The sequence below is a fragment of the Aspergillus flavus genome, chromosome 8 (assembly GCF_009017415.1).
Source record: "Aspergillus flavus chromosome 8, complete sequence".
In the NCBI taxonomy this organism is placed as follows: Eukaryota; Fungi; Ascomycota; class Eurotiomycetes; order Eurotiales; family Aspergillaceae; genus Aspergillus; species Aspergillus flavus.
In genome coordinates, this window is record NC_092403.1 from 521,927 (window position 1) to 549,115 (window position 27,189).

At 49.3% G+C, this 27,189-nt stretch overlaps 10 protein-coding genes and 1 non-coding gene across 11 annotated transcripts; 4 read left to right on the forward strand and 7 right to left on the reverse strand.

Annotated features, from left to right (window-relative positions):
• Positions 1–455: 455 nt before the first annotated feature.
• Positions 456–2,267, reverse strand: F9C07_12340 (uncharacterized protein; the record flags this gene model as incomplete). Its single annotated transcript, XM_041295571.1, has 2 exons — positions 456–1,717; positions 1,769–2,267. The coding sequence occupies 2 exons, from the start codon at positions 2,265–2,267 to the stop codon at positions 456–458; spliced, it is 1,761 nt and encodes a 586-aa protein (XP_041151588.1).
• Positions 2,268–4,133: 1,866 nt separating this feature from the next.
• F9C07_12341 (general substrate transporter) lies at positions 4,134–5,910 on the reverse strand (the record flags this gene model as incomplete). The annotated part of the gene is made up of 3 exons (XM_041295590.1): positions 4,134–4,505; positions 4,565–5,275; positions 5,374–5,910. 3 exons carry the CDS (start codon positions 5,908–5,910, stop codon positions 4,134–4,136), a joined length of 1,620 nt encoding a protein of 539 aa, XP_041151587.1.
• Positions 5,911–6,465: 555 nt separating this feature from the next.
• Positions 6,466–6,780, reverse strand: F9C07_12342 (uncharacterized protein; the record flags this gene model as incomplete). Its single annotated transcript, XM_071507816.1, has 1 exon — positions 6,466–6,780. The coding sequence occupies one exon, from the start codon at positions 6,778–6,780 to the stop codon at positions 6,466–6,468; it is 315 nt and encodes a 104-aa protein (XP_071367228.1).
• Positions 6,781–7,095: 315 nt separating this feature from the next.
• Positions 7,096–7,167, forward strand: F9C07_t224. The gene has a single exon. It is a non-coding gene; the product is annotated as a tRNA-Glu (tRNA).
• Positions 7,168–10,304: 3,137 nt separating this feature from the next.
• F9C07_2110404 (glycosyltransferase) lies at positions 10,305–12,602 on the forward strand (the record flags this gene model as incomplete). The annotated part of the gene is made up of 5 exons (XM_071509061.1): positions 10,305–11,020; positions 11,108–11,967; positions 12,006–12,008; positions 12,033–12,268; positions 12,300–12,602. 5 exons carry the CDS (start codon positions 10,305–10,307, stop codon positions 12,600–12,602), a joined length of 2,118 nt encoding a protein of 705 aa, XP_071367229.1.
• On the reverse strand, positions 11,935–15,320 carry F9C07_2287037 (DNA damage response protein RcaA). Its single transcript, XM_041287652.2, has 6 exons — positions 15,248–15,320; positions 15,132–15,194; positions 14,996–15,075; positions 14,792–14,943; positions 12,021–14,736; positions 11,935–11,955 (listed from the first exon to the last, which is right to left on the reverse strand). Exons 1-5 carry the CDS (start codon positions 15,282–15,284, stop codon positions 12,987–12,989), a joined length of 2,082 nt encoding a protein of 693 aa, XP_041151585.2. The 5' UTR covers positions 15,285–15,320; the 3' UTR covers positions 11,935–11,955; positions 12,021–12,986.
• Positions 15,321–15,464: 144 nt separating this feature from the next.
• On the forward strand, positions 15,465–17,332 carry F9C07_2236590 (putative DNA damage inducible protein; the record flags this gene model as incomplete). The annotated part of the gene is made up of 2 exons (XM_041295581.1): positions 15,465–15,605; positions 15,659–17,332. 2 exons carry the CDS (start codon positions 15,465–15,467, stop codon positions 17,330–17,332), a joined length of 1,815 nt encoding a protein of 604 aa, XP_041151584.1.
• Positions 17,333–18,183: 851 nt separating this feature from the next.
• On the forward strand, positions 18,184–20,331 carry F9C07_2205690 (uncharacterized protein; the record flags this gene model as incomplete). Its single annotated transcript, XM_041287655.2, has 2 exons — positions 18,184–18,211; positions 18,374–20,331. 2 exons carry the CDS (start codon positions 18,184–18,186, stop codon positions 20,329–20,331), a joined length of 1,986 nt encoding a protein of 661 aa, XP_041151583.2.
• A 578-nt stretch (positions 20,332–20,909) lies between these two features.
• F9C07_12347 (uncharacterized protein) lies at positions 20,910–21,920 on the reverse strand (the record flags this gene model as incomplete). Its single annotated transcript, XM_041287651.1, has 1 exon — positions 20,910–21,920. The coding sequence occupies one exon, from the start codon at positions 21,918–21,920 to the stop codon at positions 20,910–20,912; it is 1,011 nt and encodes a 336-aa protein (XP_041151582.1).
• Positions 21,921–22,420: 500 nt separating this feature from the next.
• Positions 22,421–24,098, reverse strand: F9C07_12348 (multiple inositol polyphosphate phosphatase; the record flags this gene model as incomplete). Its single annotated transcript, XM_041295589.1, has 3 exons — positions 22,421–23,264; positions 23,312–23,441; positions 23,489–24,098. The coding sequence occupies 3 exons, from the start codon at positions 24,096–24,098 to the stop codon at positions 22,421–22,423; spliced, it is 1,584 nt and encodes a 527-aa protein (XP_041151581.1).
• Positions 24,099–24,262: 164 nt separating this feature from the next.
• F9C07_2287042 (DnaJ domain protein) lies at positions 24,263–27,159 on the reverse strand. The gene is made up of 5 exons (XM_041295588.2): positions 26,824–27,159; positions 26,726–26,769; positions 26,564–26,657; positions 25,447–26,507; positions 24,263–25,393 (listed from the first exon to the last, which is right to left on the reverse strand). Exons 1-5 carry the CDS (start codon positions 26,927–26,929, stop codon positions 25,244–25,246), a joined length of 1,455 nt encoding a protein of 484 aa, XP_041151580.1. The 5' UTR covers positions 26,930–27,159; the 3' UTR covers positions 24,263–25,243.
• Positions 27,160–27,189: the final 30 nt, after the last annotated feature.

Sequence of the window (27,189 nt, forward strand, 5' to 3'; positions counted from 1 at the left end):
TGAGTCGGTGTGGTTGTATCCATACGCTGGTCTGCATTCCTGGCGGGAATTGTGGGACGGTAGTAGTACTGGCATGTCATACTACCTTTTCTACCAGCCCTGAGCTGCAGTGTGCTGGTAGTACTCCGTACCGATTAGGGTATAGACCGCAGTTGCCCGATAGAGACCATTCATACTTATTCAAGGTCAAATCTTTCAGATTGAATGTATTATGAAGCATGTTTCTGGTAGATCCACACAAGAACACCATTCCCGCTTTTCTGGATTATATGAAACATCCTACTCCTTAGTATATGTAAAACACGATTATTTATACTCCTACATGGATGCGATGACTTCGATAGTACGCCGGACTATCATTCCCATCTTCACTCTTTAGTCCACAGGACTTGGGGTATCTAACTGGTTTGGAATGTGGGTGGTACTGCTACTGGGTCCAAATATCCCCCAATCGGTTAGGATTTGGACACGTCCGCGATGATTTTGTAGGTGGCGGCGTGGATGCTTAAAGGACGGGTTCGTGGGTATACTGCTCCCACGATTTGGTGGTTGGGTCCATACTGTGGGTAAATCCCTTCGGACAACTCGATGAAATGCGCCTGGGGTCGGGCCTCGTGCAGCATGTCGAGAATCCGCTCGCTCCAGAGACCCGAGCATTCGTCGTCAATGAGCTGGAAATACGGGTTGAGAGGCGGGCAGGCTGAGTCCAGATCAATGAACCGAATCCGCATGTAATTCAGCACTTGGTGGGTATTGAGACTATGTACCGCGCCGGTGATCAATCGCTCGAACGCCCGGATGAAATGGAGGTTGGTGATCCGCGAAAAGTCATCCAGGAATGGCAGTCCGGAGCTGGTTCGCTTGTCGCGGCAGCAATTCTTGACCACCAGATCTAGCGATCTCAATTTCGAGGACTTGGGTGGCCAGGTTGACAAAGAACTTCGCGTGGGTTGGAACAGACACGCACAGACCTTGCCCGTGAACGCGAGGGACTCCAGATGTGGTATGACATCTCCGAGCAAGCGACATAGATGAGGAGGGTTGACTCCGTCGCCCAGCCAGCTGGTCTGCGTGCTGTCCTTGCTGTAGAATCCTTCCAAGCTAATATTAAGGTGCACAATGGAGGGCGACAGTCGTCGTAGAATTTCTGCGATGGTATGATACCCTTCGACCTTCGGTTTCGCGTACGCACAATGCCACTCTTGTAAACCCGGCAACGCTTCTGACAAATTGTGCCAATGTCGATGGTCGCGCATAATATTCCAAGCTCCGCGCATTACAAACGAGCGAATCTCCGGTAGTGTCGGCAGCCGCTGGCCGGAGAATCCACACGGATCGTTCCTGAAGTGGCGTACCATCGGCGGCTTTTTGCAGTGGCCTCCTTCGAGGGTCAAAATGCGTGCCTCCGGAAAGCACGACTGGACGTGATAAAAGATCTCCTCTAAAGTGGCATTATGACTTGCGTAGTGGTATTTGTAGTCGTTTCCATGGTTGGTATCGGAATCGTCCCATACCATGGTCGTGTGCGCGGCGGCTCCATCCACATCCTCGTCATTGTATCGCCGGGCCGGTATTTGAGAAGAGCTATTCTTGGTGGCTCGCTTACCCCATACGGGGATCCATATCTCAACATGACGGACATAGCTGGCTAGAAGGGGATGCGCCCGGAACCAACGTGCCGATTCGTACAACTCCTCAGTCGTGCCTTTAATTTTGACTAGTCACGGTCAGACAGATTCTCCGAACAACGACATTACCCTCGACTCACTATGTCTGTAGATCCGATCCTGCACTAACGATCTCCACACCGGCGAGATTAACGCTAGGTTCGACAAAACTTTCCGTCGTGGGTGACGGAGAGATTTATTCCAACTTCGACCGGGCGATTTTCCCGGACCGGTCGTTGTGAAAGCTGCCGCTCGTTCGCCGAAAAGGTAGTCAAGGATGGCTTCGTGGATTTCGACGGGGAGGTTTTGAAACTGCAGTTCTGGCCGGAGGGGATGTGGTGCATCCACAATGATCTCCACATCTTCCATATCGGTATCCACAGGGGACTGGCAGGCCAGCTGGCCAGGCACTGCGGGAGGGGCGATGGGGCCATCGGGCAGCTGGAACTCTGCGCTAGTACTTCGAGTTGATTTGGCATATGGAATCGACGACGAGACCGAGGCTCTCGCCAGCGAATTTACAGAAACTGGACGGGGGGGAGGAATGGCGGAAATCATGAGGGGCGACGAGGGCGGCAGGACGACCAACTCGGACGGCATCGAGCAATCGGGGGGAGAAGGACCAATAACGCCAAACAGTAGGAATCAGATGATCGTCAGATCGTGAATGTAAGGGTTACTAAAAAAACAAAAGAAAAAAAAGAAAAATGACCTCAGTGTCAGCATAGACTTTATTTTGGGATCAATTTTGGGTTGTACAAAATGTAAAGAAAGAAGGGAGGAGAAAAATTTATGGCAAGGAAAAAGCACGCAGAAAAAAAGAGAGGCTGAGACATACTGCAGGTCAGAGAAGCAACCAGTGGGTGAAATCGGGGGTGGTGATTAGAGATTCAGTATGCGATAAATGGGTTCAAATATGGATGGTTTGGACTGCAAGCGAATGACGACCCGACCAAGCTTACGAGCAGCCAGCGTGGTCCATGACGGACAGGCGAGGGGGCAGAAGATGCGTGTCTAACTGTCAGTCGTCGCGCAGGAAAGAGGGGGAGAAAGAAGTCAAAAGATCGATGCAAATCAGGCCGTTAGGCAGCTCCCCAGGTGATGTGATGACGATGGTGTATAAAAAAGATAAGAATAATAATCAATCAATAATAAATGTGGTGGAAGTGGAGACCAGAGAGGAGGAAGGGAACCACCGTCAATCAAAACGATCGCATCCAGGGCGGAGAAGAGGAAGGAAGGGAATTAATCTCGTTCTTTGGAGTGAATGATGCTTGGTAAATTAGAATTGGAAGACGACGACGAGAGAGGAAGAGGAGAAAGACAACTGAACGGGGGGACGGCGTAAGAAATGAAACAACCAGGGGATTCGATGTAAATTTATTGGCAACGCAAACTAACTTCTGATCGTTCAACATTGCTTTTTTTATTTCTTTTCCAGGTTTTTTTAACTTCTTTTGGTTTTCATCTGTTCAGGTGGACAATTATTGAGACGGACGGAGGTTTGAAAAGTTACCGTATCGTGATACTGCCAATACCACTTAAGGTTTGTCAAAAACCACCCGTACACATGAAAAAGGAACTAATCGGATGTTATTCCAGTTTCATGACGATCATGCCATGTTGATGGCAGACGAGATCCGAATTCGATATGATCAGTATTTCCCTGTTTCGGACCAATTTGCGTCCATATCCCAGTCGGGTCTTCCTTATCGGTGGACTGCTCATATTTTGGGTTTAACGAGGCTGATTTCTATGGCGATCCTCCTCATCCAATGAGAGCGTCAGTCCAGGTGATCCGGTGATTCTGTATCTATCCAAGCGTATCGTCATCGTAATCTTTCTTAATAATAGACTTCCCCTCCGCTGCAAATTTCGATCCATACCCGATGAAGCAATCAAGGGCTTCATATTATTCACTATTATTTACGTCCCTCACCGAGCTGAAACAAAGATTGAATATATCATCTACTTTCTTCTAGAAGAAGAAAGTGACAAGGTATCACATCATTATCCTCTCTATAGAGCAAGGGAGTGAATTAGAGGTTCGACTCGTCTTCCCTCGCTGAACAAATAAGCTTCTTCAAAAATCGAGATGCTCAAGTACAGGGACCCACAAAGATATATATTTGTTACCCATACGATCCGAAGCAGAGCATCATCTTGTACTAGTCCTTATAGAGATTAAACCGCTCGAGCCGTGTATTTGCAATGACGTCCAAGTATATTTTTCTAGCTCATCGACCAATTCCTCATACTGGGTGCGGATGTTTGTCTGGGTAATATACAAACACCTCGATGTTCTTCTCTATTTCCAAAACAATAAATCGCTCAAGATAGCAATTCTATTTATTCACCGCGTGCCAAAACATGAAAAAAAAAAGGTAACAGCAGATATACAGGTTCCTAAATCAGAACACCAACCCAAATTCTATATACAAGTCTATAAGCAGTGTATCATGAAATCTATGACCTCGTCTCATTGCCATCCTCCACATGTTCCTCTTCGCTCTTATCAAAATTGCCCTCCTTAATCTCGAAGCGGAATCGCTCTTCCTCCTCCTTCATCTGAGCCTTAACCGTCTCGTTGGCCCGCCACACCGGCTTAACCTCGAACAGGCGGTCCACAACTTCCAGCGGGACACCGCTAGTCTCGGGAATGAGGAAGAAGGTAAAGAAGAAGGCGAGGAAGGATAAGGCGGCGAAGAAGAAGTACACTCCATAGCCCATCTTGGCGAACATTTGCTCCGTGAAACGGGAAACAAGGAAGTTGAAGAGCCAGTTACTGGCGGTGGTTGCGGCCTGGGCCAAGGAACGAATATTGGGGTCGAAGAATTCCTATTCATAGTTGATCAGCGACGGTACTTTTAGTCAACTGTGTCAGAAAAAAAACCTACCGAGTTGATAACCCACGGTGTGCCGTTCCATGTAGGCGTGTAGATCGCTGTCCACAGGTAGAAGAAGAAGATAGCTGCAATACCACCACCGTTCAAGTGGTCGGTGGGGTTTTCCTCGGGCTGGACGACGCAGATGTAGGCACCGATAATCCACATACAGATCGAGCCCGTGATGGCACCGATGAGGAGGAGCTTCCGTCTTCCCAACTGGTCGACCAGGAACAGAAGCCACACGAAGGTCATGACGGCTTTCACCACGCCGAACAATCCTGTGGTGATTCCGATCGTATCGCTATTGACACCGATACTTTTGAAGATGGTGGGACTGTAGTAGTTGATCGCGTTGATACCCGATCCATTCTGCCAGAAGAACAACATGCAGCCCAGGAAGAGACGCCACATGATCTTTGGGCGTGTGCCAACAGACTGGAAGGGTTTCCAGAATCCAATACCAATGGTGGCTGCCTGCTCTTCAAGCGCTTGGTCGATAGCAGCCACCTCCTCGGTGATATAAATATCGGTCTCGCTCAACTGACGAATCCAGCAGAGGTTTGCCATTGCTTCCTGTCGGCGGTCCTTCAGGAAGAGCCACCGAGGGGATTCCTTTGTCCATAAGGCACCAGCGAAAAGCAGCCCAGCCGGAATCAGCTGAATGGCAAATGGGATCAACCATTGCGTATGGCCAGGTTCCATGTTTTTTTGGACACCGTACTAAGCCGGGTTAATGTTAGCAATGTGTACATGGCTCCGAGCGGAAAGGGGGAAGGAGTAAAAGGTATAATGCCAATGAAAGGCGTCAGACTACTCACGTTGATCCAGAATCCCACCATACCACCAATCTGCCAGCCGAGCTCATAGAGACCGACAAGTCGCCCACGGATGGCCGGAGGTGCCAGTTCAGAGAGATAGATTGGGACAATGTTCGAGGCGACACCAGTACCGAGTCCATTCAGGACTCGTCCAGCATACATAATTCCAAGTCCGCGGGAGTGGTTGGCACCCAGCTGGAGACCAGCTCCTAACGTAAAGATAGCTGAAGCGATCACCAAGCTCCATTTGCGTCCCAGGAAATGGCCAACAGGGTAGGTTAAGAGGGCTCCAAAGAAGGCACCGGCAATGAACAGCGAGACAATATTCTCGCTAATCAAGTCCACCTTCGCAGATGACATCTTATCCAAGCCGAATTCCTCTTTAAAGGAGTCCAGTGTGATGGTTGTACCAATAAAGGCACTAGTATAACCGATCATATTGGAACCACATGATGCAATGCCTGCGAGCAGGTACACTCGCCAGTTATAGACACTCTTAGGAGTAGGACGATCCTCGACGACGTTAAGGATGCCCATCGCGATGGACAGAGGGTCGAAGAATCAAAGGACGTAGGGAAGGTGACAGAGAAGATTCTTCGACACGGAGCGACCTGAGATGAACAAGGGGTAGGTGATTTTGAACACAACAGGAGTGAGACCTGGGCCTGGAGAGCATCTTAAAAACTAAATAGACGTGGATGGACTCTTCACTCGAACTATCTCCACAAGTTCCGTCAAGGTCCGCCCCAGACTGGGGCGCCATGGGGTTGAATCAAAGAGCTGCGATACGTCGAGAACTGCGATGGATGCTTTCTCCATGCAAAAATTTGCTTTGCCACGGTCCCCCGGCGAGTGGGAACGTGGGCCGGGGAAGCGTTTTCCCCAGACTGTTTTGACTCTTAGCCGCGAAGAAATGTTCAGCCGCAGCGATCATGCTTATATTCTCTACATAGAAGCGACGTGTGACCTTCAAGCTGATCCACATATTCACACAACTTTTCCCAAAAAGTGGTCTTAGACGAAGTCTTCGTCAGCGTGGGAGGTCGGCCGTCACAGCATTGGACGCGACTCTTCCGAGCTAGAGTCCCTAATTCATTCATCCACCTTGATGAGGGCTTTCCCGGTGAACCACGTCTTTACCGCATGGGGCATTTTACAGGGGTCGGGTTGGCTTGGCGGGGGGCGAGAGCGTCCAAACTCCAAAGGTTGAGAAAGGCTTCCTTGGTAAGCGAATATCCCGGGATCGCTTATCCGGGATTTCGTTGAGTGAACGTCAACCCGATGCCGGGGTGAGCGCTTAACCCCACTGAAGGTCGGAACCTTGCCGAGATGCCGTTGATCTCGGTGCTTTAAAAGCTCGACTGCACCGCACACCGGTGTATTAAAAGGGACAAAGATCTCATCCATGGGATTCTGTTTACCCCAGGATCCAATACCCGAGGCCATATAGGTATACCCATGCATGCAACAGGGTATAGACGGAGTAATGAATAGGATCCCATGCATAAACTCTGGATGAGAGAGACCGGCAGTCCGTAGTAGAAGCTTTCGCCAACCCTGAACAAGAATGGACGCTAAACTGTATTTGGGCTCGGCAAAAGGTCACGCGAGGGAATCAATGACTCGCTCTCCTTTTCGGGTAAGATACCCGTAGAGCCCTAAATGACTTACCAATAATTTTATTGTTATTTAACACAAAAGGTTTCTTTCTCTCACCAATCATCCGATGTGGTGTAATGGTTAACATCGCTGTCTCTCACACAGCAGCTCGGGGTTCGATTCCCCGCATCGGAATTAACTTTTTTCTTTCATTTTTGTTGCTCCTACTCGTTTGCCTGCCAAACTAGGTGTAAGCCACATGATGTCAAGACGAGCAAGGAAATGCACCGAAAATCTTTCTTTGCATATCGCTTCAATCAACTTGTTTCAAACACAAACTGTCACGGATCCTGTCGAGTACCTAGTCCAGAGGTCCTGATAAGAGCGTAAGGTTTATTCTATCTACCTGTACAAGATACTGCTCTCCTTTGGATTCAAGAAAAGGGCTTTCTCTTTCCTCCTACCGGACGCGGGCGAAGAGCACCATATATATATATATCCCTCCAAGACATTACACCACCCCTCGTATACGACAGCCGATGAACAAGGCCTTGATGATATTGAAGCTACTTTAGGGCGTCCAAGTATTGCTCAACTAGCCACAATAGTGAGGGTAAGGCACCTTGCAGGAAACAAGGGCTTGGTAAGGTGTACATAGAAATTGCTCATAGTCAATACGTAGTATCTCATATCGAACCAAAGGACTCCATTGATCTAATAGAAACAAAAACTCCTCACTCATGGAGAAGAAGATTAGGAAGATTCTGGGGGAAGGGGGTGGCTCAAGTCCCTGACAAGCTCCCTTCTTAATCCCACATTCCCCTTACTTCACACCACCCAATTGATAATAGGACGTAAACACTAGCCCTAGCTAAGCTACAGCACAAAGTAAGTTGAAAATTAGTCATTCATGGGATGTTTGTTTTAGCGCTCCTTCTGCTCCCTTGCCATGGGTAGGCGCTGGTAAAGAAGACAACCATGTGACCGGCGCTTAGGTCCTCCACAGCCATCCCCTAACCATGATAAACATAAACAAACATTTACGGAATTACACATCAATGATCGCTTACAAGATAAGTTTTACACTAACAAAACTTAATCTAGAAATGATAAAAAGTAAATCAAATTAAGCGCAGCCCTAGCCACATTTCTTCCTTCGGCTCGGGCATACTACTCGCTTGGATCTGACACAGTCATAGGTTACCATACCCGGAAGCTTTTCCCACGTATATGCACTAAGAATCCAACAAAGTTACTTAGTACTTCAACCTGTGCGACGGTGCATTACTCCTGTGCCCCAGCTTTAGGATATAGAACCTTCGCGCATGAGTTCGGACACCCACTTTCTGTGGCGACTTATCTCACAATCCCTATGTTAGGGCTAACCGACTCAGGATGAGTGTTAGGAAAGACACCCGGAAGGAATGTTCTCCAAAATTTATTGTAGAGAGCAGTCGATCAACCAATGCCTTCTGCGCATCGTATTTTGTTGTCCTTTCTACGATGTGAGCTTTGCTTAGAAGAGAAGGAGGAAGCACATAAACAAGGAACGGATGGTCTCTGGAATGTTCGAAATAATGAGCCACCACACCCAGTAAACAGGACCTCGCAGTACTGTAAGACATGCACAAGAAGAGAAAGAATCACGGTATGCTCGTAGTTTCCGTCACCGTGCTGAAAGCACCGAGGGGAGCTGCGAAGCCAAGTGGAACTTTTATGGCAGAGAAAAGCGGTCGAATCGATCAATTCGTGGAGCACGCGGGCCAAGAAAGACTACGGGTACCTGCGTTCGACGATATCGCATCCTTGGTATTTTGAATACAACTACATGCGGTGATTGTAAGGAATAGAGGCTGTGTTTAGTGGTATCTGGACTGTATGTAGACTTCCACCAAATGATTGACATCAAATTGCCCACGGGAGTCCAGCCCATGGAGTTGCCTGTGAAACTGTCATGCAAGAGAGATCTTGCAGCCGCTGGGGCTGCCTGGAGAAGCAAGGTACCGTGAACGAAGGAGAATGAGGAAGTTGGGCAAGTTTTACTACGGGAAGCTGATTGGACGTCTCGTCTCAGCCCGCAATAATGTCCAGGGCTTTTTTGTCGTTGAAAAGTTTATACAAACTCTCGGCTGGTGGCGATATCAGGAAACTCAATCTCATCTAAACCTCACTACTGCACTCTACCACCGGAAAAAACGTTAGATAGGCTTAGCTAGCATTTACATCTGCCTAAGCGAAGTTCCACTTGTCTCATTGCTTGCGTATACTCCAGGAAGTTTAGATCGTCCCGCTGTGGCTGATTCATGGGTGGCCCGGATTTAAGATGCGCCTGGCACGCACGATTGGTTTCTGAGACGCGTCGAGTCATGCATGTATGTTACACAACACATCGAACCGCAGTGGCATTTGCAATTTGTGCTGCATTAATCGCGCTCATCACAGAGAGTCGGGCAAGGTACCTGGATGGCTGAGGATTGCAAGACGCTATGTGCAAATCAGGTAAGAGACCACTGTTGAGGAAGGAGGTCTCAAGGATGCACTCATGTCTCAGGGAAGAAATCCCCGAATCCGACGACCTTCTCCCCTAGTGCTGCGGCTAGACCCACTCCCCTTGGGTCAACGACAATGTTCGTGTCTCTCCCCGTCCACGGCAAGCAAGAAAAAAGTACCGAGATCGCCATGGCAGCCTCCGACGGATTCCGGGGCTGTTGACATAACGATAAGCGTAGCGTGTGAACAGATACATATCGTTTTCTCTTCCAAAAGGCTAGCCCGAGTAAGCTGTAAGGGCCTAAGCGCCAGCAGCATATTTGCTGTGGTATGCTACCGTACAATTTCCAGGTTTTGCTTTCATTACCATTGTATATCCGTGACGATGACCCTACTAACCCACGATTTTACTGAGACTAAGAATGCAGATCTTTCCTAGCTCATATTATGCATGAACGAGTGTGCAATGAACTTTATTGTTCCTGTAAGATCTGAAGGACCGAGCTGTGAACATATTCCGGGAATCATGTCCAACTAATGAGAGTGATCACTGCATGTGCTCTTTCCACGACGCTCGATCACTCCATTGTTATTAGTCTGAGGATGTCTATTAGCCAATGCAGGTATGCTTGTACCACATGCATGGAGGGTGACAGTGAAATGGCTGTGCCTTAGCTGCTGAGTAGTAAAAATCGATAAGAACCTAGATTATGAACCACACAAGCGAGCACGAGCGATGGGTGACTCTGATCAGTATTACTGGCCCCATGTATCCAAGCACAGGTTATATTTGTACTGCAAGATGCGACTTTTGAATCTTAGTCAAATGCAGTACTCGCAATATGTCTTCAGTCGATGAGGAGCCAATTTTGGAGGATATTTTCGTTCCGCAATCTCTTTTGAATGCAGTGGCTAGAAGGGAGGACACGGTTGAAGGGACTCATAGGGTTGCTTCTCCTTGCTACCCTCCTAGCAGCCAGACTCAGGAGATTTATGTTCAGAAGAGAAACCAGCGTACGATAAGCTGGGCAACTAGGGTATCAGACAAGCGGAAAGCTCCACAGCGCGCATCAAGTTATTCATCGGCTCTGGAGGAGGGGAGGATGCAGCTACATCAGGACCAAGGTCCAAGTGTTCCTCCACATGTTCGGGGTATAACCTCTAGTCTTAACCTCAACTCGAGTGATTCGACACCTCCGCTGCGGTTTCTGGAACATGATCCCTTTGCAGACAGCAGTGTACGAGAGCCACTGATAGAACGAAACAGTCGGTCGCCTTACTCCATACCGCGGCCAGGCAATATCAATAGAAAGACACTAGGTGACAGTGTGAGAAGCGTGTACAACAGGGCAAACCTCGTCAAAATCAAACACCAACGCAAATATTGGATCCGCCTGTTAATCGAATATGCGGCATATACCATCGGTGCTGTTTTTATATACTTCGTTCTGGTCGGATTGCCCTTGTGGAAAGGTGCTGTATACTGGCTCTATTGGGTGATGCAACATAAGTTCGTATTCTCCGGTGGCTGGGCAATCTTTGTTTTTCTGCTTGTATTGTAAGTTGCCCCTCTCTCGCAAAGGCAGCGGGATTCCTCGAATTCAGTATTGTGGTCGCGCGACTCATGAAGGTTTTCTCATCACAGCTATTCGTTTACGCCGCTTCTTATCACCTTTGAGAATGACTTCCCAGGGCCAGATTATTACGAACAACGCCGTATCAGCCCAACTGCTCCAAACACTGCTCTTCTGATCCCATGTTATAAATCTGGAGCCATCATTGGGCGGACTCTCGAAGCTGCGTTGAAAATCTTTCCAGCCTCACATATCTATGTGATAGCCAATGGTGACTCGGCCACTCCTATAGACGATACCGAGGAGGTATGCCGGATCTACAGCGTCAATCATATCTGGTGTCCCGTTGGCTCCAAGATCGTCGCGATTTTCATCGGCTGTCATGCAGTTAAATCCTTTCGCCACGTCCTGCTCATCGATGATGATTGCATCCTACCCCCGCATTTTCCTGTGGTCGTCTCTCGGTTAACTCACAAAGTCCGCTGCATTGGGTATACCATCAAATCCGTTGGCACAAACTCTCAACGGGGCTCGTATTGTCAACAGGCACAGGACCTCGAATACAAGCTAGCTGGCTTACAGCGCAGTTTCGCGGGACACATTGGCAGTGCGACCTTTCCCCATGGAGCTATATCCTTATGGGAAAGAGCGTTCTTGAAAGATACTCTCCAGCACCATCCGGGTTTCTCCATTAGTGAGGACTGGTTCATGGGAAACAGTTGCCGGCGGCTTGGAGGAAGGATTCAAATGTGCAGTGCTGTCTTTGTCGAGACTACAACGCCGGCTGCTCTCTTCTTCGTTGATCGGAGATTAAGAAGAGGCGGCTTCGGCGAAACGACGGTTTTCAAGCAGAGATTCCTGCGGTGGAACTTCTTTGTGGCAAATGGGATATGGTATAATCTATTGTACATTCTTGGGTCTTGGAGGTTGGGTAAGTGGGAACTGGGCGCGAAGCTCTTCGTTTTTCAGGAGGTATGTAGCTACCTGTTCATAAAGCAAGTTCCTTCAGGGTCCAGTGGCTAACCCGGAGTACTGAGCAGGTCTACGAGACCCTGTTGTATGTGCTCACTCCGTTCATACTCCCCATTGCGCTCATGGTACGTCCTGTGTTCTGTGTTCTCGTCATGGGGGGAACTTTGGTTCTGTACTTATTCAATGTTATCATCTTCAACGCCATTCATTTGCGCCTGAAGGACGAGCGGGTCGGATGGAACGTTGTTCTCTGGTACTATGTAAGTCATACAATGTTCCCTGCTGCACCAGACTTCACACAGCAATCCTGACGCATTGCAGATGCCTTACAAGATCTTCATCAGTCTTACAAATGTGGCAAGTTGTTATTATTCACTGTTCAAATATGCACGGTATTTTGCCAAGCGGCATCCCAAACTCACCGAAGACCACAAAGCTGTTGGAATGGTGCTGAGATTGGAGGAGATGGCAGATAGTCGCCGACGACGCGGCAAGTTAGGCAGGAGGATGACTGTTAGGTCTCTTGGAGTAACAAAGAAAGATGGTAGCATCGCTGAAAGTCAAGCTTTTTCTGCCCAGAGCAGTTACTCTTGACCAGGTAGGCTAATATAGAAAATTTTCCAAATTCTTGGTACTTGCTGCAACCTATCGCGTGCTTGGAGAAAGCTGCTTAGAATGTGATCCAGCTTCGCAACATGGGGTATCCTTTCTGGTTCGTGTACCTCCGAGAATGCAGATAAGAAAACAAAAGGAAAAGAACCGGATCACCGCAAGACATTAGCAATGATGTTTGACTGAGAGAGACACGCATCCGGAGTTACACACGGAAACGGGAAGACACCACTACGATTGTGGCCAATAGTACAAGAAACTAGCAGCGACTGAGTGAGAAGGTAAAAGCGAAGCTGGCTATGTTCAACCGTATTACGGTATGGGGGCTCCATCACGGCTGGTGTTGTGGCCACTAATAACTTAACCCTACCTTCTGCGACGGAAGCGAAAACGAAGTTCATCGTCACTGTCCGAGTCGCGATCCTCTCGAGACCGTTTCTGGCTTCTAAGGGCTGTCGGCTCCGACTCTGTCCGAGCAAGAGACTGAGATCGCGATTCTCCAGTGTCTTGCTCGCTTGCAGGGGGTTCCCGGCGACTTTCCGTCTGACTATTGTCGGCAGATTTGCGACTGCTAACCCAGTAGTGCTCGCCGATGCCGAAGGCCTTGCGTGTCACTTCTTCCAGCGGAACAATAACTGTCTGTATCATATGGCGAGATCGGTTGCGATCGCCCTTTTTGCGGAACTTTTTGAAATTCTTCCGTCCATTCCATCGCTCATCCCACCGGCTATCCTTGTCAGCAATCTTCCGGGCTGGCATTTCCATTTCTTCCACAATAGCGAGTCCCTTTAAATTTTCAATATCTTTCAGAGAGTTCTGGAGCTCAGCTTCTTCTTCCTCTCGGCGTTGACGTTGGGCATCCTCTTCTGCATCTCGATGTTGCCGAGCTGCCTCGAGCACGTCTATCTTCTGACGTTTGGGTTGATGCACTTCCTCCTTGGGGCGGAGTGTTGAATCATCCATGGCTCTTTGAACAGTCTCAGCGCGACGACGTTTCATTGCATTAGCCCCAGGTAGAAGTTGAGAGAGTACGTCTTCTTCCTCCTGCAGATTGCTGTGCGGTTGTGTCCGTTGCCCAGATGAAGACTCCATATCCATAGCCGGCAACGAATCCACAACAACATCCTCGTCATCCGGCGGATGAGCAGGAATGGCATTTATGTCGAACCCATCATCAAAGGTTTTCATTTTACTGACAAAGCTGCGCACGCGTGGGCCTTTTGACCTCGACTTGGTCGGCTGACCGTGTTCCTCAACAGCTTGGGAATCGGCGATTTGAACGTTTTTTACGGGTGTCGAGGCAGGCTGTGATGCCGGCGTCGCACTTGCTTCCTGGATTGACGTGGGCTCCTGTGATGGTAGTGTGCGGCAGAGGGATGAGGCATCATTTGCTAAGATTGCGTCGAGAAATTCACTCTGTTCAATGACGCGCTGATTGGTTTGAAGCGCAATTTGATTGCTCAGCTCGATTGACCATTCCTCGTAGCCTTTTGCACGGAACCGAACAAGAACAACCCCTCCGGGGCCATCTCTTTGACTCCCTAGACCCTTTTCACCGGCTGCATTTCTCATAAACTGTGCGATCTCGTCTGCTGTAGTTACCTCATTCTCCACACGATACAGCAAAGCCTTTCCGTGCCCATTGGCGATGGGATCGTGCAGCATATCAAATTGTGCCTTATCACCAAAAACAAACGTATAACCTTCGAACAGGTTGACACGATCCAGGATAGGTGCGAATGCCTCGGCTGGTCTATGGACAAGTTCTTTGCCGGGCGGTGGAAGATGCTCAGTTGGATCTGGCCATGCAGAGTCGAAGTCGACCTCCAAAGGGGACAATGACTCCAGGTTTTCTAGATCACTCGGTGTCGCAGCGTAGACAAGTGCGTCGATGTATGAGTTCGCAACAATGTATTTCCCATTCACCAGCGCCTGTAAGCCTTTTGCTGTGTTACGTTTGCTCTGTACAACATGTGTGGTATTGCCAACGACATATGGGATAATCGTTTTAATATCTAGATCTTCGAGACGTGAACGGACATGAGCTAGAGGATCTTTTGCCTTGAGCTCCTTAGACGAGAAAGAAAATGTAAGCACGGTAGGCTGCCATTTAATCCTAGAAGAAAAATCCCCGTTAGCCGGTGTACGACTGTCTCCGAGGATACACTCACCGCAGTAAATGTTGGTATCTTCCTAGCTTGATCGTATGCTCGTCACCGGTTAGATTGACACTCTCGCCCCGTATTTGGTTTCCGTCCACTGCCGTTCCACATTTGGAGTTCTGGTCGATCACTGTAATTTCTGACTTCGCGTAGATTCGAGACTATGCAGGTCAGCGGGGAAAGTATATCAGCAATAACGAGCATTCAATGTACCCCATCACCATCTTTAACGGAAGAGACTTCGATCACCATGTGCTTTCGCGATATCGAGCTGTGTTGTATGGCATGTCGGACTAAGAAAAGGTCGGTTAGTACAGTACAATTGAGGAGGGGGAAAGGGGGAGAGTACCGCCATCTTGCCTTATCCGACCAAAGAGATACTTCTGCCCAGGTCGCAACCAGACGCGCTTTCCTCGAAAATTGTTAGCACATAACTGACGCTACGGTAGTGTAGAAACCGCATACCATCCAAGAGATCTCCCTCCGAATCCAGAATCCACATGAGGGGCGGCCAGTTGAGATGCGACTTTCCTGTTGTTGCTGTTAGAGTGCAAACGACATCGAACGCACGTGAAAGCATCACACGTGCTCACGTGATCTGGCGTCTCAATGCTGCCTGCTTGGGAAAGATCGCGTCCCCCCGGATCCGTATGAATGATTGCGGCGGATTAATGCATGAAATATGGAACCACGGCGCGAGACGCCTACTGACGAGGTGTCATCCACCTCAAAGGGAGTCACTGATGGATATGCCACATTAAAATATCAGTTATTAGGTCCCTCCTTGACAAAAGCAGGTCAGGATGCGGTTGACCAGCAGAAGGTGAGAGCTCTAGCTTCATGTATCGCTCAAGCGACCACTAATTTAAGATCAAGGTATCGGAAATTATATACAACGCTTCTAAAGGATCGAAATTCTTTAATCATGAGCAAAACCGCGACCGGATTCTAACGGAAAAGATTGAGCGTATCTTAAAAGAGAAGGCCCGTCTTGAAAATCTAGATCTGTCTCACGACCTACGGAGGGCGGATCAGCTTCTAGATGAATTGGAACTCAGTCGAGACTTGTCGCAATACATTGTCCACGTCGACTGCGATGCTTTCTTTGCTGCAGTCGAAGAACTGGACCGGCCGGAATTGAAAACCGTTCCTTTTGCTGTGGGCAAAGGGGTCTTAACTACCTGTAATTATGAGGCTCGAAAATTCGGCTGCCGAAGTGGGATGGCCTCATTCGTAGCCATGAAATTGTGTCCGCAGCTCATCTGCCTGCCTATAAACCACCAGAAATACAGTGCCAAGGCGCAGGAAATCCGGGCTATTTTCGCCCAATACGACCCGCTCTTCGAAAGTGCTAGTATAGATGAGGCGTACTTGAATATAACCGCCTATTGCACAGAAAACCAAATCGACCCAGAAGATGCTGTTAATCGCATGCGAGCGGAGGTATTGGAGCAAACGAAAATCTCGGTGTCTGCTGGCATCGCAGCTAATGCAAAGATCGCCAAGATCGCATCCAACCGCAACAAACCAAACGGTCAGTTTCGTGTCCCCAACGATAGAGATGCCATTCTGGAATTCATGAAGGATCTCCCGGTGCGAAAAGTCAACGGTGTGGGTCGAGTGTTTGAACGTGAGCTGGATGCAGTTGGAATTAAAACCTGCGGCGATATTTATTCTCAACGCGCACTGTTGGCCAAGCTGTTCGGTGAGAAGGCATTTCATTTTTTGGCTCAATGCTACCTTGGATTGGGGAGAACAAAGATCCAGCCGGTGGAAAACTATGAGCGAAAAAGTGTCGGCACTGAGAGCACTTTCAATGAAATGGGGGGTAAGGAAGCCCTTAGAGAAAAACTCTGGGCGATTGCTCAGGAACTCGAGAAAGACTTGACTCGGACTGAGTTCAAGGGTCGTACATTGGTGCTTAAAGTGAAGTTGGCCACATTTGAGGTTCTCTCCCGACAGTGCCAACCACCAAAAGCGGTGTTTCTGGCCAAAGACCTCTATACGTTCTCCCTCCCAATGCTAGAAAAGCTCGAGAAGGAGATACCCAACATGAGACTGCGTCTCCTCGGCCTTCGCTGCACCAATTTGGTAAGCACTAAAAAAGGAGGAATTGACTTCTTCGGTTGGGCCACGCGTTCCAAACCTACTGTCGAGTCGACTTCGGACGCAGTTGAACAAGAGATCAGTGCGGAAGAAGCATTTGAGAGAGCTGCTCGCCAGGAGATACAGGAGGACATGAACGACCTTGAGAAGCTCAGCCAGGAAGTGTCTGAGCCCAACGAAGTTGATCAGTCTGAAAAGGACCCTGCCACCCCGTCTGAACCACAGCCTACATATTGGGATTGCCCAGTTTGTTCAAAACCACAGGTTGCGGATGACCGAGCATTCAATGAGCACGTCGACTATTGTCTCTCAAAACAAACCATTAAGGAAGCCATACAAGGAGCTTCGCAGGATGCCGAGCCTGTCCCACCGAAACCGCGAAAGAGGAAGAGCACGTCGCAGGAGCCTGTTGACCCGCGCCAAAAGCGACTGTTCTTCACATGATGCGGTTATCTCCCGAAGATCGAAAGTACGTAACCCGAGCAACATCATGATCTTTTACCGCACATTAGGCACACCGTGAGGTTCAACCATGCGTCCAGAGAATTACATAGTTTCGCATGTCTCTTGGAGAAAGCCGTCTAACCGTAGAGTGCGTTGGTCAGACTCCATCTTTCATCTTCCCGTTGTGGCTGTGGTAAAAGTTTGGAAAGGGACTGTTCTGTAAGACACTGTGCCAGCCAAGATGAGGAAAACCTTGGAATATAGATCTCATCTGAAACCTGGCATGCTAGTTGTATATCCTCCTCGCATGGCTCGCCTTCTACAGACTAGCCGCCGATCCCGCACCATCGGCAATTTTTTGTTGATGTGTGGAGTGGGCAATATTATGTGTATATAGATAGATTCTTGCCACAAAAAAGGCGAGAGAGAAGAACACCTTTTATAATAATATTTTAGTTTAGAGCTTTGTACTTACAAAAGATACATGCAAGATTCCGACGGGTCGAAAGGAGGGACTCCGCAGAATTTTCTCTCCTCAGCCATCTGCCGATGTTGATCGGGATGGGCCGGTGCATAAAATCAGCATGCATGAGGGTGGACTGACGCCGAAAAGGAGATCGGGTTTTCTGAGATTGTAAACATTCGAGTCTAGATCTGGTTTCCATTTTCCGATAGCATTCCAATGCCATTTTGCATCTGAGGAATTTTCCCCAGAATGTTTCACCTTATTGACCCTCTTATCAATTTGACAAGTTCGTTTGTGATGATAACTATGCCGCCCTTGGAATGTAGTCTAGAGTAACGGGGAATCATTTTGCGGTGAAAAACGACACTAGGCCCGATTCGGCGACATGTTTGGGTTTAGTGTCGTTGGATTTGGTTTAGTTCGGCATCACTTCGACATCTGAACCGTTGCGGTGTTGGCACAACAAAAATCACCTTCAAACTCACCACTCCCCCCCTCGTTCCCCGTTCCTCCGATGTTTTGTATGATCTCCTCTCACTAATAACACCCCTCCGTTGGCTCTGTCAGTGATCCAGCCAGCTCATTCGTCTTTCTCTGGCTGGTGCCACCATGCTTGCAGATCTTCGTGGAGTGCCGCAATGTCATGAGTCGCCCTCCTTTCCGCCCCTCGAGTCCCGCAACTATGACCTCCGATAAACAAACCACCAACGGCCCCGTCGCCAAACCCTTCACCCCCTCACTCAGTGCAGCTTTCAACCGATCCACTAAATCACCTCTGACCCCGAAGCTTGCCAATCCGGGAGGATACCGCACTCCCAGACGACTGACCCCCTCCGAACACCCGGCCTCCACCCCCAAGCCGGATTCCGAGTCGGTGTACCTCAGTGCCAACATTACCCCTCGGTCCGGTACTCGCACGAGTAGACGTGATGGACCGATATCTACCCCTAATATGCCCTCAAATGGGCACTGCTCGCCTTCTTACATATCAGCTAGTGGCTCGACAGTGGGAAAGCGGACAGACCGGAGTCCTGTACGGACAGGGGGAAAGCCTGATCCTCCAAGAACCACCAGGGCCAAAACCTTAACAACGGAACCTCAGCGTTCACGACCGAATTCTGTCTGTGGAGCACCCTCCAATTCACCCAGGTTTTTCCACGCTTCCGATGCGCGATCGAATCCAGATGTCGATAGCCGACCAAAGCCTGCGGCGAAACCATCCAACCCCGCTTTTGTATATGCTAATGGGGAACAAGAGGGGCCGTCGGAAGAGCTGAATACAGCACCAGTGTACAAACGACGCTCGACCGGGTTTACTCGCTCAGTTGTTGGCTCTAAACCTCCGTCGGCATCTCCGCGATTGGCATCCCCAAGACTAAATGCCTCCTCTCCCCGGCTGTCGGACGGTGTTGGTTCTCAGGTCGGCTCGCAGGTTGGCTCGCAAGTCAGCTCACAAGTCGGCTCACAACTCGGCCCCCAGACTGGGCCACAATTTGGCTCTCAGGCTGGCACTCGGTTTGACTTTGCCCCCCAGATAGTCTCGCACATGCCGAGCCCACCCATGAGTCACTTTCCCCCGAAACCAACCACGCCGGCTCCAAGACACATGAAATCATCTAGTGTCGACTCGGGACATGGTGCTACCTCTCCAAGAGAACCATTGCGGCCCAGTCCCATCATCATATCCCCCTCCGACATCAAAATCGACGCTAGCGCTATTGCTTCCGAACCACTTCCTGGACTACGACCTCGAATCTTTAGCAATGGATCTGCGGCGTCTGTAGAGACCCATGATTCTTCGCTTCAGAGTCCGGCCAAGTCTGAATCGGGACAGGCCAAAGACGATGTGGCTATTAATGCCCGCACGGAGCGCAAGATCCTCGATCTCGAGATCAGTAATTCGTCACTCCTCGCAATCAATCGCACGCTCGAACGCGAAATGCGAAAGCAGAACGCGGAGCTGCGAAGATACCGGCGTCTTAGCCGTGCGGGTCGCCTGTCCGTGGCACCTTCCAGCCGTTCTGTTTCCGGGGCTTCCTTGGGTATCATGGCCGAAGCAGACGAAAGTGATGAACACGAACACTCTTCGGTGCAGTCACCCGAAGAACTTTCCGAGTTGAGCGACGAGGACTCCGTGATGGATGAAGGCGTTCTTAGTCCTGATTCCTTGGCTGAACATGATGCGCGACATCGCGCCCAGGATGAGAAGAAGTTTTTCATCGACCTTGCTAAACATCAAGAGCTTCTGGCCGACAGCCAGAAAATGAATCAAAGTCTTAAACGCTGCCTCGGTTGGACGGAGGAACTAATCAAGGAAGCCAAGAAAGCCCTTGAGTATTCCGTGCATGTAAATGACATCCAACTCGGAGGACGAGTCCTCGCACCAGAGGAAATAGCCGACCTCCGCGAAAGTGGCCGAGGTCTACTGAGAGCGAGCGATCCTCAGGACCTCTCTTACCTACCGGAATTACCAGACTCTGAGCCAGACTCGGAGGCTGACGAGGTCACGGAGGCTGCCACAGAGACAACATAAACGGGACACTGTAACCTTGCCACTAACACCACAACCATCTTGTATGCCTTTTTCTTTTGTTCACCAATGTCTACATGGCATGGCCTTGTTCCCATTCCACTCAGCAACCGTTTTGCATCGTGGCCAATGCTGGCATTGTCCGAGCGGGATACCCATCGTTCTTTCCCGTCGTTTTCTTCTTTTCAATCTGAATTTCTCTGATCTCTGTAAGCGATAGATGGCCGGCTTTCCTCTTGGTAACCGTTGCTAGATACCCATACGCATAATGAGTTTGACATGTTCGAGTATATGGATTACGAAGGCACGATAAACAGACTTGTTCTCTAGATATAAACAAATGATATTAATATAACGATGATCTAGCCACAGGCATACATAATTTGACCGTGCCCGGAGCGTAACCCTAACTTATCATGGTAGACCAGTAACTAAATATAGCAAAAAAAAGAAGAAAAAGAAAGAGATAGATGAGCGCCATTAAAAAACCCACAACATAGTGGGGAAAACCAGCCGTAGGAAAAAGGCAACTCATCATTAACAAGACATCCCAAAAACATAACCCATAGAAAAGTACATCTTTACCCCCTACCCCCAAGATAAACCAAACATTCCCTCACCCTCTCCTCCACACCTCTAGGAGAAGAAGAAGAAAATAAGCCATCGACATCCAACCCCCCACAACCAAAATCCACATCCACATCAACCTCCACAATCCCCTCCCCATCCCTACCCATCTTAATCCCCAAATCCCATAACCCAACCAACCCTACATCCCTTACAGCCCCCCTCCAAGCCCTAACAGGGGCCTCCCTATCCGCCTGCAGCAAAACAACAGGCACCCCAACCAAACCAGAAACACAGGCTACATCCACCCCGAACCCCCGGATACAGATCCCATGGAATCGAAATACCCGGTCAATGCACCATACAGCCCGATACCCGACCTTCCTGCGCCCCCAGGTTTCAATAGGGGGGTATATGGTCGAGAGCTTTGTGCCAGGCTTATCCTCGATATAACGCTCTAACGCAAGAAGCCTCGTCGAGAGGGTATATGGGGACCAAGGCGGAGAATCATTCTTGGACTCGTTTATATTCAAGTCAAAGTTCCTGACCACTGGGTTTTTGCTGAGGGGGATGGGGGCGCTGTATCCCATTTTCTTGAGGAACGTGGGTACAGTCTTCTGTTTCAGGGTGGTGAGGAGGATTGTTGGGCCGCGGATGATGAGATTTCCATGCTCGTTGTCATGCTCCCATGGTGTTTGCGGGATATCGAGATCCAAGTTCGGGGCGATGTTATCGGAAATGGAGTTATCGAAGCCTAGTTCAGGGTCGAGAGCCCATTCGGTCCAGGAGTCGGTGACGGTACCTACGTAGCTGGAGAGTTCGTCTTCGAAGGAGATGAGGTTTGGGTTTAGGGGTGTAAAGAAGGATGTTAGGGATGATTCTGTTGTGGTGGAGAGAATGGAGGAGGGGATTTCGATATCATCGTCTATACTGCTGTCTGTGAGGGTTGGTTGGGAGGTTGTGGAGGCGGATGAGTAGATGATAGGCTGTGTGTTTGAGGTCTTGTCACTCGTTCTCGCAGTCATCCAAGTGTGGGAGGATGAGGTGGTAGACGGGTTGTCTTGTTGATCAATTTGTCGGTGTGGTTGCTCAAGACGGTAGACATTTTAGATATTTGTGGGCTTGTCTGTTGGCTTGGAAATCGTTGTAGATTTGTATGTTGTGGGTTGATAGAGCTTGTTCTGGTGATCTTTTACTTGGATTTGATGGTTTGATGGCTGTAGTAAGGTCTGACCTTGCTGTAGTGAAGGCAGAAAAAGAGCCTATTGATGACGTATCCTATTATTACATCGTTGTTGTGCACATTTCGCAACCATTATGAGTGGATGGGATCTTTGTGACGACTATGAGAACGTCTAGGTTATAGCGTTCACTTTTTCTTGTACGAAGTTCATTGACTATAACTCAGACGCTGCTATTCATAGTGCTATCATTGTATATGTATACAAAATGGGATGTACATGAGTAGCATAACTCACTAACATTAGATGGTCACTCATATAGATTGCACATCATGAGCCACAGATCACTCAGGGCGTCCATCACCAACCTGGTGACCGGCCGTGTAGTTCCCAAAACAAGCATACTGGTACTCGGCCTTTACCTTCAGCTTGGGAACACCTTTCAGGAAGTCCTCGACACTACAGAAGCCATTGATAGAGGTCTCGCATCCATCTAGGCCTTCCTGCGACACCGGAGAACCGTTCAGCACGAACCGAATAACATCTGTGGTGTCTGATGTCGAGGAAAGATCCGGGTTCTTGTACAGCGCGCCATCCAGTTCGTGGAAGTTAGTCTTTTCAGGACAAGTCCAGATCTCGGAAATCAGATGTGCTCCGAAAGGTGTAACCTCATTGAGCTTGAAGTTACGGGGGACAGCATGAGCCACATCGTCAGGCAAGCCCTTTGATCCATAGTTGAAGTACTTGAGACCCAGAGCGGCCAGGACCCCGACAATCACATCATCGTGGGACATGTCCATATACAATGGCTGGTTAAGAGGGAATGTGGCAGGCTTGGAGTCGACAGTAGCGTTGATACTCGTATCGCTGGTCTCAATCCGCTTGCCCTCTAATCTGGCTGCCAGCTCGAGAACATATCCAATGCCCTGAGCGCGGCCAGTGGGGGCGCCGAATCCATAGTTACCATAAAACTGAAGGTCAACGAAGTACTCGAAATCGCGCCATTCCTGCTCCGTGAATAATGAGCAAAACGATGAGCTGCCTAGCGCCGCAGTTTCGTATGGGCAAAGACTGAACATGCCCACCACATCGTAGGCCGTGAGATTGAAATCAGAGGGAAGGAAATGCGACAGCCTCTTCAGGGCATCCTTAGTAAGATTTGGGATGAACTTTTCTCCCGAATCATCGCTGAGACGGTCAGCACATAGTATGCGAAACACAAAGTCAGGGCTTACCCTTCTTCTAAGTCTCCGGGGCAGGAACCGTCGGACGCCAGGGTGTTGTTGAACCCAGTGCCCTCGTGTGTTATAACAAGGTCATACTCGGAATAGGAGCTATTAGCGCCGGTATTGCCAAAGAAGCCGCCTAACAAGTCAGCACGACACAGTTACACTGGTTAATGGCGAACGTACTCAACCACCAGCGGGCGCTCTCCAATATTCTGGCCTGATCTGTTGTCCTGAAGATTGGTTTCGGTCGCTCGGTCCCATTGGGATAGACGTTCAACGAAGAATCGTAAGACGCGACGCCGACAGGGGCATGGTAAAGTGCGCGTCCATACTTAGACCAAACATTTGCACCGGACGTCGCCTCCGTCGCAGCACCAGATACGAGCAGAAGGTCCTCTCCGAGCACATACTCCCACTCATTCAAAAACGACAAAGCTCCTTTACCGACTGTCGCGTTGTCATGGCGCTTGGTGTAATTCTTGAGCTTCTGGGCAAAATCTTCTATTACGCCACCGTCTAGTTTCCACGACGTAGGATAGCGCTGTGCGTGTCTGTGGAGGACATGGACCTGGGAGAGCTCACAACCCCTTGGGACACCGTTCGGCACCTCGAACCCAGGCTGGTCCTTATAAGGGCTAAGGTTGCCCCAGCTGGTGGACATGTCAAATCCAGACGGGTAGCTGGCCCCAGTCGGACCAGATGCCGCGGCTGATGAGCTTGAGGTGGGAGCTGCATCGCCTACAACTGCCTGAAAGGCGAGCAGGGCTGCCGTTGATTGCAATAATTGCTGCATCTGTGGCTGAATGCGAATTTATTCGAACGGTTGGCGATTGGGATGCAAGGTGGAAATTGGTGGGTGGCAGTATGTCTTAAATAGTATAAGCTCCCCGGTAATGGCCGGTGAAGGCAGGCAGATAAGAAATTGGGCTATTTAAGCCAACAGTCAAGCCATATTGTCTTTGGGTGCTCAAGGGATCTACGCTACACCTTCCGTTACGAGGATCGGACATTCCGCAAGGTATCATCGTCCCTGCGGATCGGTGCAATCCGCCAGTGAGGGGGGCGTGGTTTTGGACTAAGGATGCTTAGCGGAATTAGTCTGCTATTAGTGGGTAATGCATAGTGTGATTCATTGGGTGGTTTATCAGGTAAGACATAGGAAGGAATTATAGGCTTGGTTATAGGGCTTTGTTCCCCGACGGGACTGAACCGAAGGTCCGAATGGAGTATGTGCTCACGCGATCATCGATTCCCCTCATGTTGTACATTTATCTCTATAACATTGAGTTAGTGACACAATTTTTGCGGGGTTACGCGTCCGATCTTTGACGATCAGATCTAACCGATCAATGGGAGAACGTTGCTGGTGTCGTCTTCATAATAATCCCGTAATAATAACCTAACCCATGAGAGGTTCCGGATCAACCCTACCCAAGTATGCGTGCTGGATCTACTCCGTACGCCGTCTACCATAGCCCAATACCCAGATACACTGGGAGTTGTTATTCGGAAAAAGGATGGGTACTTTTTAATTTACTATAGATAATATAGTAGTACCTTAGTAGAAAGGGGTCCGAGTAGTATCCCTGTCGATCTGCCACTATATATATAATTGCCTTGGTACTGCGTAATTATACTAATATCGAGAAAAATTCAAGTACCACCCATGGCATATTAGACAAGCATATTGAAAGAAGAAACTTAGTATTATTACATACAACCGAGATATATGGTTTGATCATAGCCATAGGTGAAGCTGCGGATTGCTACAATTGGAGGTGAAACAGGTATCCAACAATCTAATGCGCCCATGAACAACCAGACAACGCTAGGGCATGAAGGCACAAAATGGTACATTAAGAAAAGAAGAGAAGAGAAGGTACAGAAAGATATGCACAAAACATAAGGGGTAATCGATTATGTATCGAGAACAGGTATCTAAGCGGTGGTTTCTTCAACGTGTTCATGCTTGGACTTCTTCTCCTTCTTCTTCTTCTCCTTCTCATCCTTGCCCTTCTTCGTCATAGCATCGGCCATAAGTTGCTCGAACGCCATGTAGTCTCCTTCCTCCTCGGGGTCACGCTCCGCCTGCATTGTGTTAGTATCCCGGCATAGGAAACGTGGGTAAAGACTGTGCTTACCTTTTGATAGATATTACCCGCAATGACCAGGGCATGAGCACGTTCAACACGCTTGTCCAACTTGATCTTCTTGTCGCCCAGGACTTGATCACATACATCACGCAGCACGCTCTGAATCTCGAACTTGCTGCCCCGCCAAGCAGCCGCCAAGATCTTGCCTGTGACCTTCTTCTCGTACTCAGCTCTCTTCTCGTCGGTCCAGTCTTCGCCACCGCGCTCTTCCAACTTGGCCATCTCTTCCATGGTCATCTGCGCATCAATGGCAGTCGAGATGGTGGTCCATGTCTCCTTGGCGAGGGTACCCTTGTCCTTCAACCGGGAGAAGAAGCCCGAGATACCGAGGAATTTCTGGGACTTCAAGAATGAGCTACCTTTTTGGATGTATGTTTGACCGATCGCATGCAGAATTTCAAGACCGAATGACTCCATCTTCAGATTCTCTACCTCGAGGCGGATCTTCTCCTCAAATGCGCGTGTCACATCGGCGCCCTTGTCCGTTTCGGTCCAGACGCTGATCTTGTCCACCAGCTTCGTGGCCAATGTGTTGACTCGTTCTTCGCGGGCCTTCTTCCTCTCCAATTCGTATGCAGCCAAGCGCTCCTCCTGTTCCCGGGACAAAGCGCCCTTCTTCTTGCTCTTCTTGTGTAGCTCCTTCTCCTCCGCAGACAGACCAGCTGCCTCCATCCGTGCTTCTTCCTCTGACTTGTCCATGATGGCTTGTTGACCAAGGTAGCGACGAGGCGTACTTGTACCGGAGCTGGGCGTTGGAGTGGGTTTCTCGGATTTCTCTTCAGAAGCGGGGGCATCCGTAGCGGTTGCACTACCAGCAGCAGCAGGAGCAGCAGCAGCAGTGCCCTCCGCGGAGGTGCCAGCCGCCGTCTTGGCTTCTTCCTCGTGGATATTCAGTTTCTCCTCCGCGGATGCAGCCAGTTCTTCCTCCTCCATCTCCTGCATGGTGATATCCATGGTAGTGGTGAGGTCCTTCATGAGAGAAATTTCACCGATAAGGTCGACGAAAGCATTACCACCAAAGATCATGCTGAAGAACTCCGATGGGTCCTCTTCAACCGGGTATTAGCCAAGAACAAGTTATCCGCGGTACCAAGAGCACACATACCGAAACCACCACCAGGGACTGCATCCTCCTTGCCAAACTTATCATATCGCTTTCGCAGTTCTTCGTCACTAAGGACTTGGTAGGCTTCTCCGATCTGACGGGATAGTAAGTATCAAGAGCTAGTGGGCGAACATCTTTAGGTCAAGGCAAGAACTAGCGTACCGCCTGAAATCTCGCATGCGCGGTCTCATCTCCGGGGTTCTTGTCTGTGGGCGGTTAAAATCAAGAGAAAGGGTATGATGTGAGCGAGTGAAGTATACCAGGGTGAGTGACAATGGCAAGTTTGCGGTATGCCTTTTTGATTTCAAGTTCGGTTGCCGTGGGAGGCACCCCCAGGGCATCGTAGTACGTAGTATCTGCGACCATGATGCGGTATTTTGTGGAGTTCAAGCCAGCAAGACGTATATCCCGGCTGTCTCCAGGACCACAGAGCGGTAGTTCTTGAAGATACAAAACTAGGTAGAGGGGAGGAACAGAAAATAGGAGACGAATAAGACAGCCAAAACAGTCAACGGTGTAGTAGTAGGAGTATTGATACACAACTAACTTTTTTTTTCTGCCTGACGATGCTTTCCGACGGGAGTTTCGTCATGCGCGGGGCGCCCATGACTTTTGTCCGACCCCAA

Bases quoted from the DNA above. Each gene is read 5' to 3' on its own strand.
- F9C07_2287042 (XM_041295588.2), bottom strand. From the start codon at position 26,929: ATGGTCGCAGATACTACGTACTACGATGCCCTGGGGGTGCCTCCCACG. The intron at 26,770-26,823 runs GTATACTTCACT...AACCGCCCACAG, and splicing joins TGCCATTGTCACTCACCCTG to ACAAGAACCCCGGAGATGAG. The intron at 26,658-26,725 runs GTACGCTAGTTC...CTATCCCGTCAG, and splicing joins CGCATGCGAGATTTCAGGCG to ATCGGAGAAGCCTACCAAGT.
- F9C07_2287037 (XM_041287652.2), bottom strand. From the start codon at position 15,284: ATGTGGATTCTGGATTCGGAGGGAGATCTCTTGGATG. The intron at 15,076-15,131 runs GTACTCTCCCCC...ACCTTTTCTTAG, and splicing joins TCGGATAAGGCAAGATGGCG to TCCGACATGCCATACAACAC. The intron at 14,944-14,995 runs GTACATTGAATG...TGACCTGCATAG, and splicing joins CCGTTAAAGATGGTGATGGG to TCTCGAATCTACGCGAAGTC.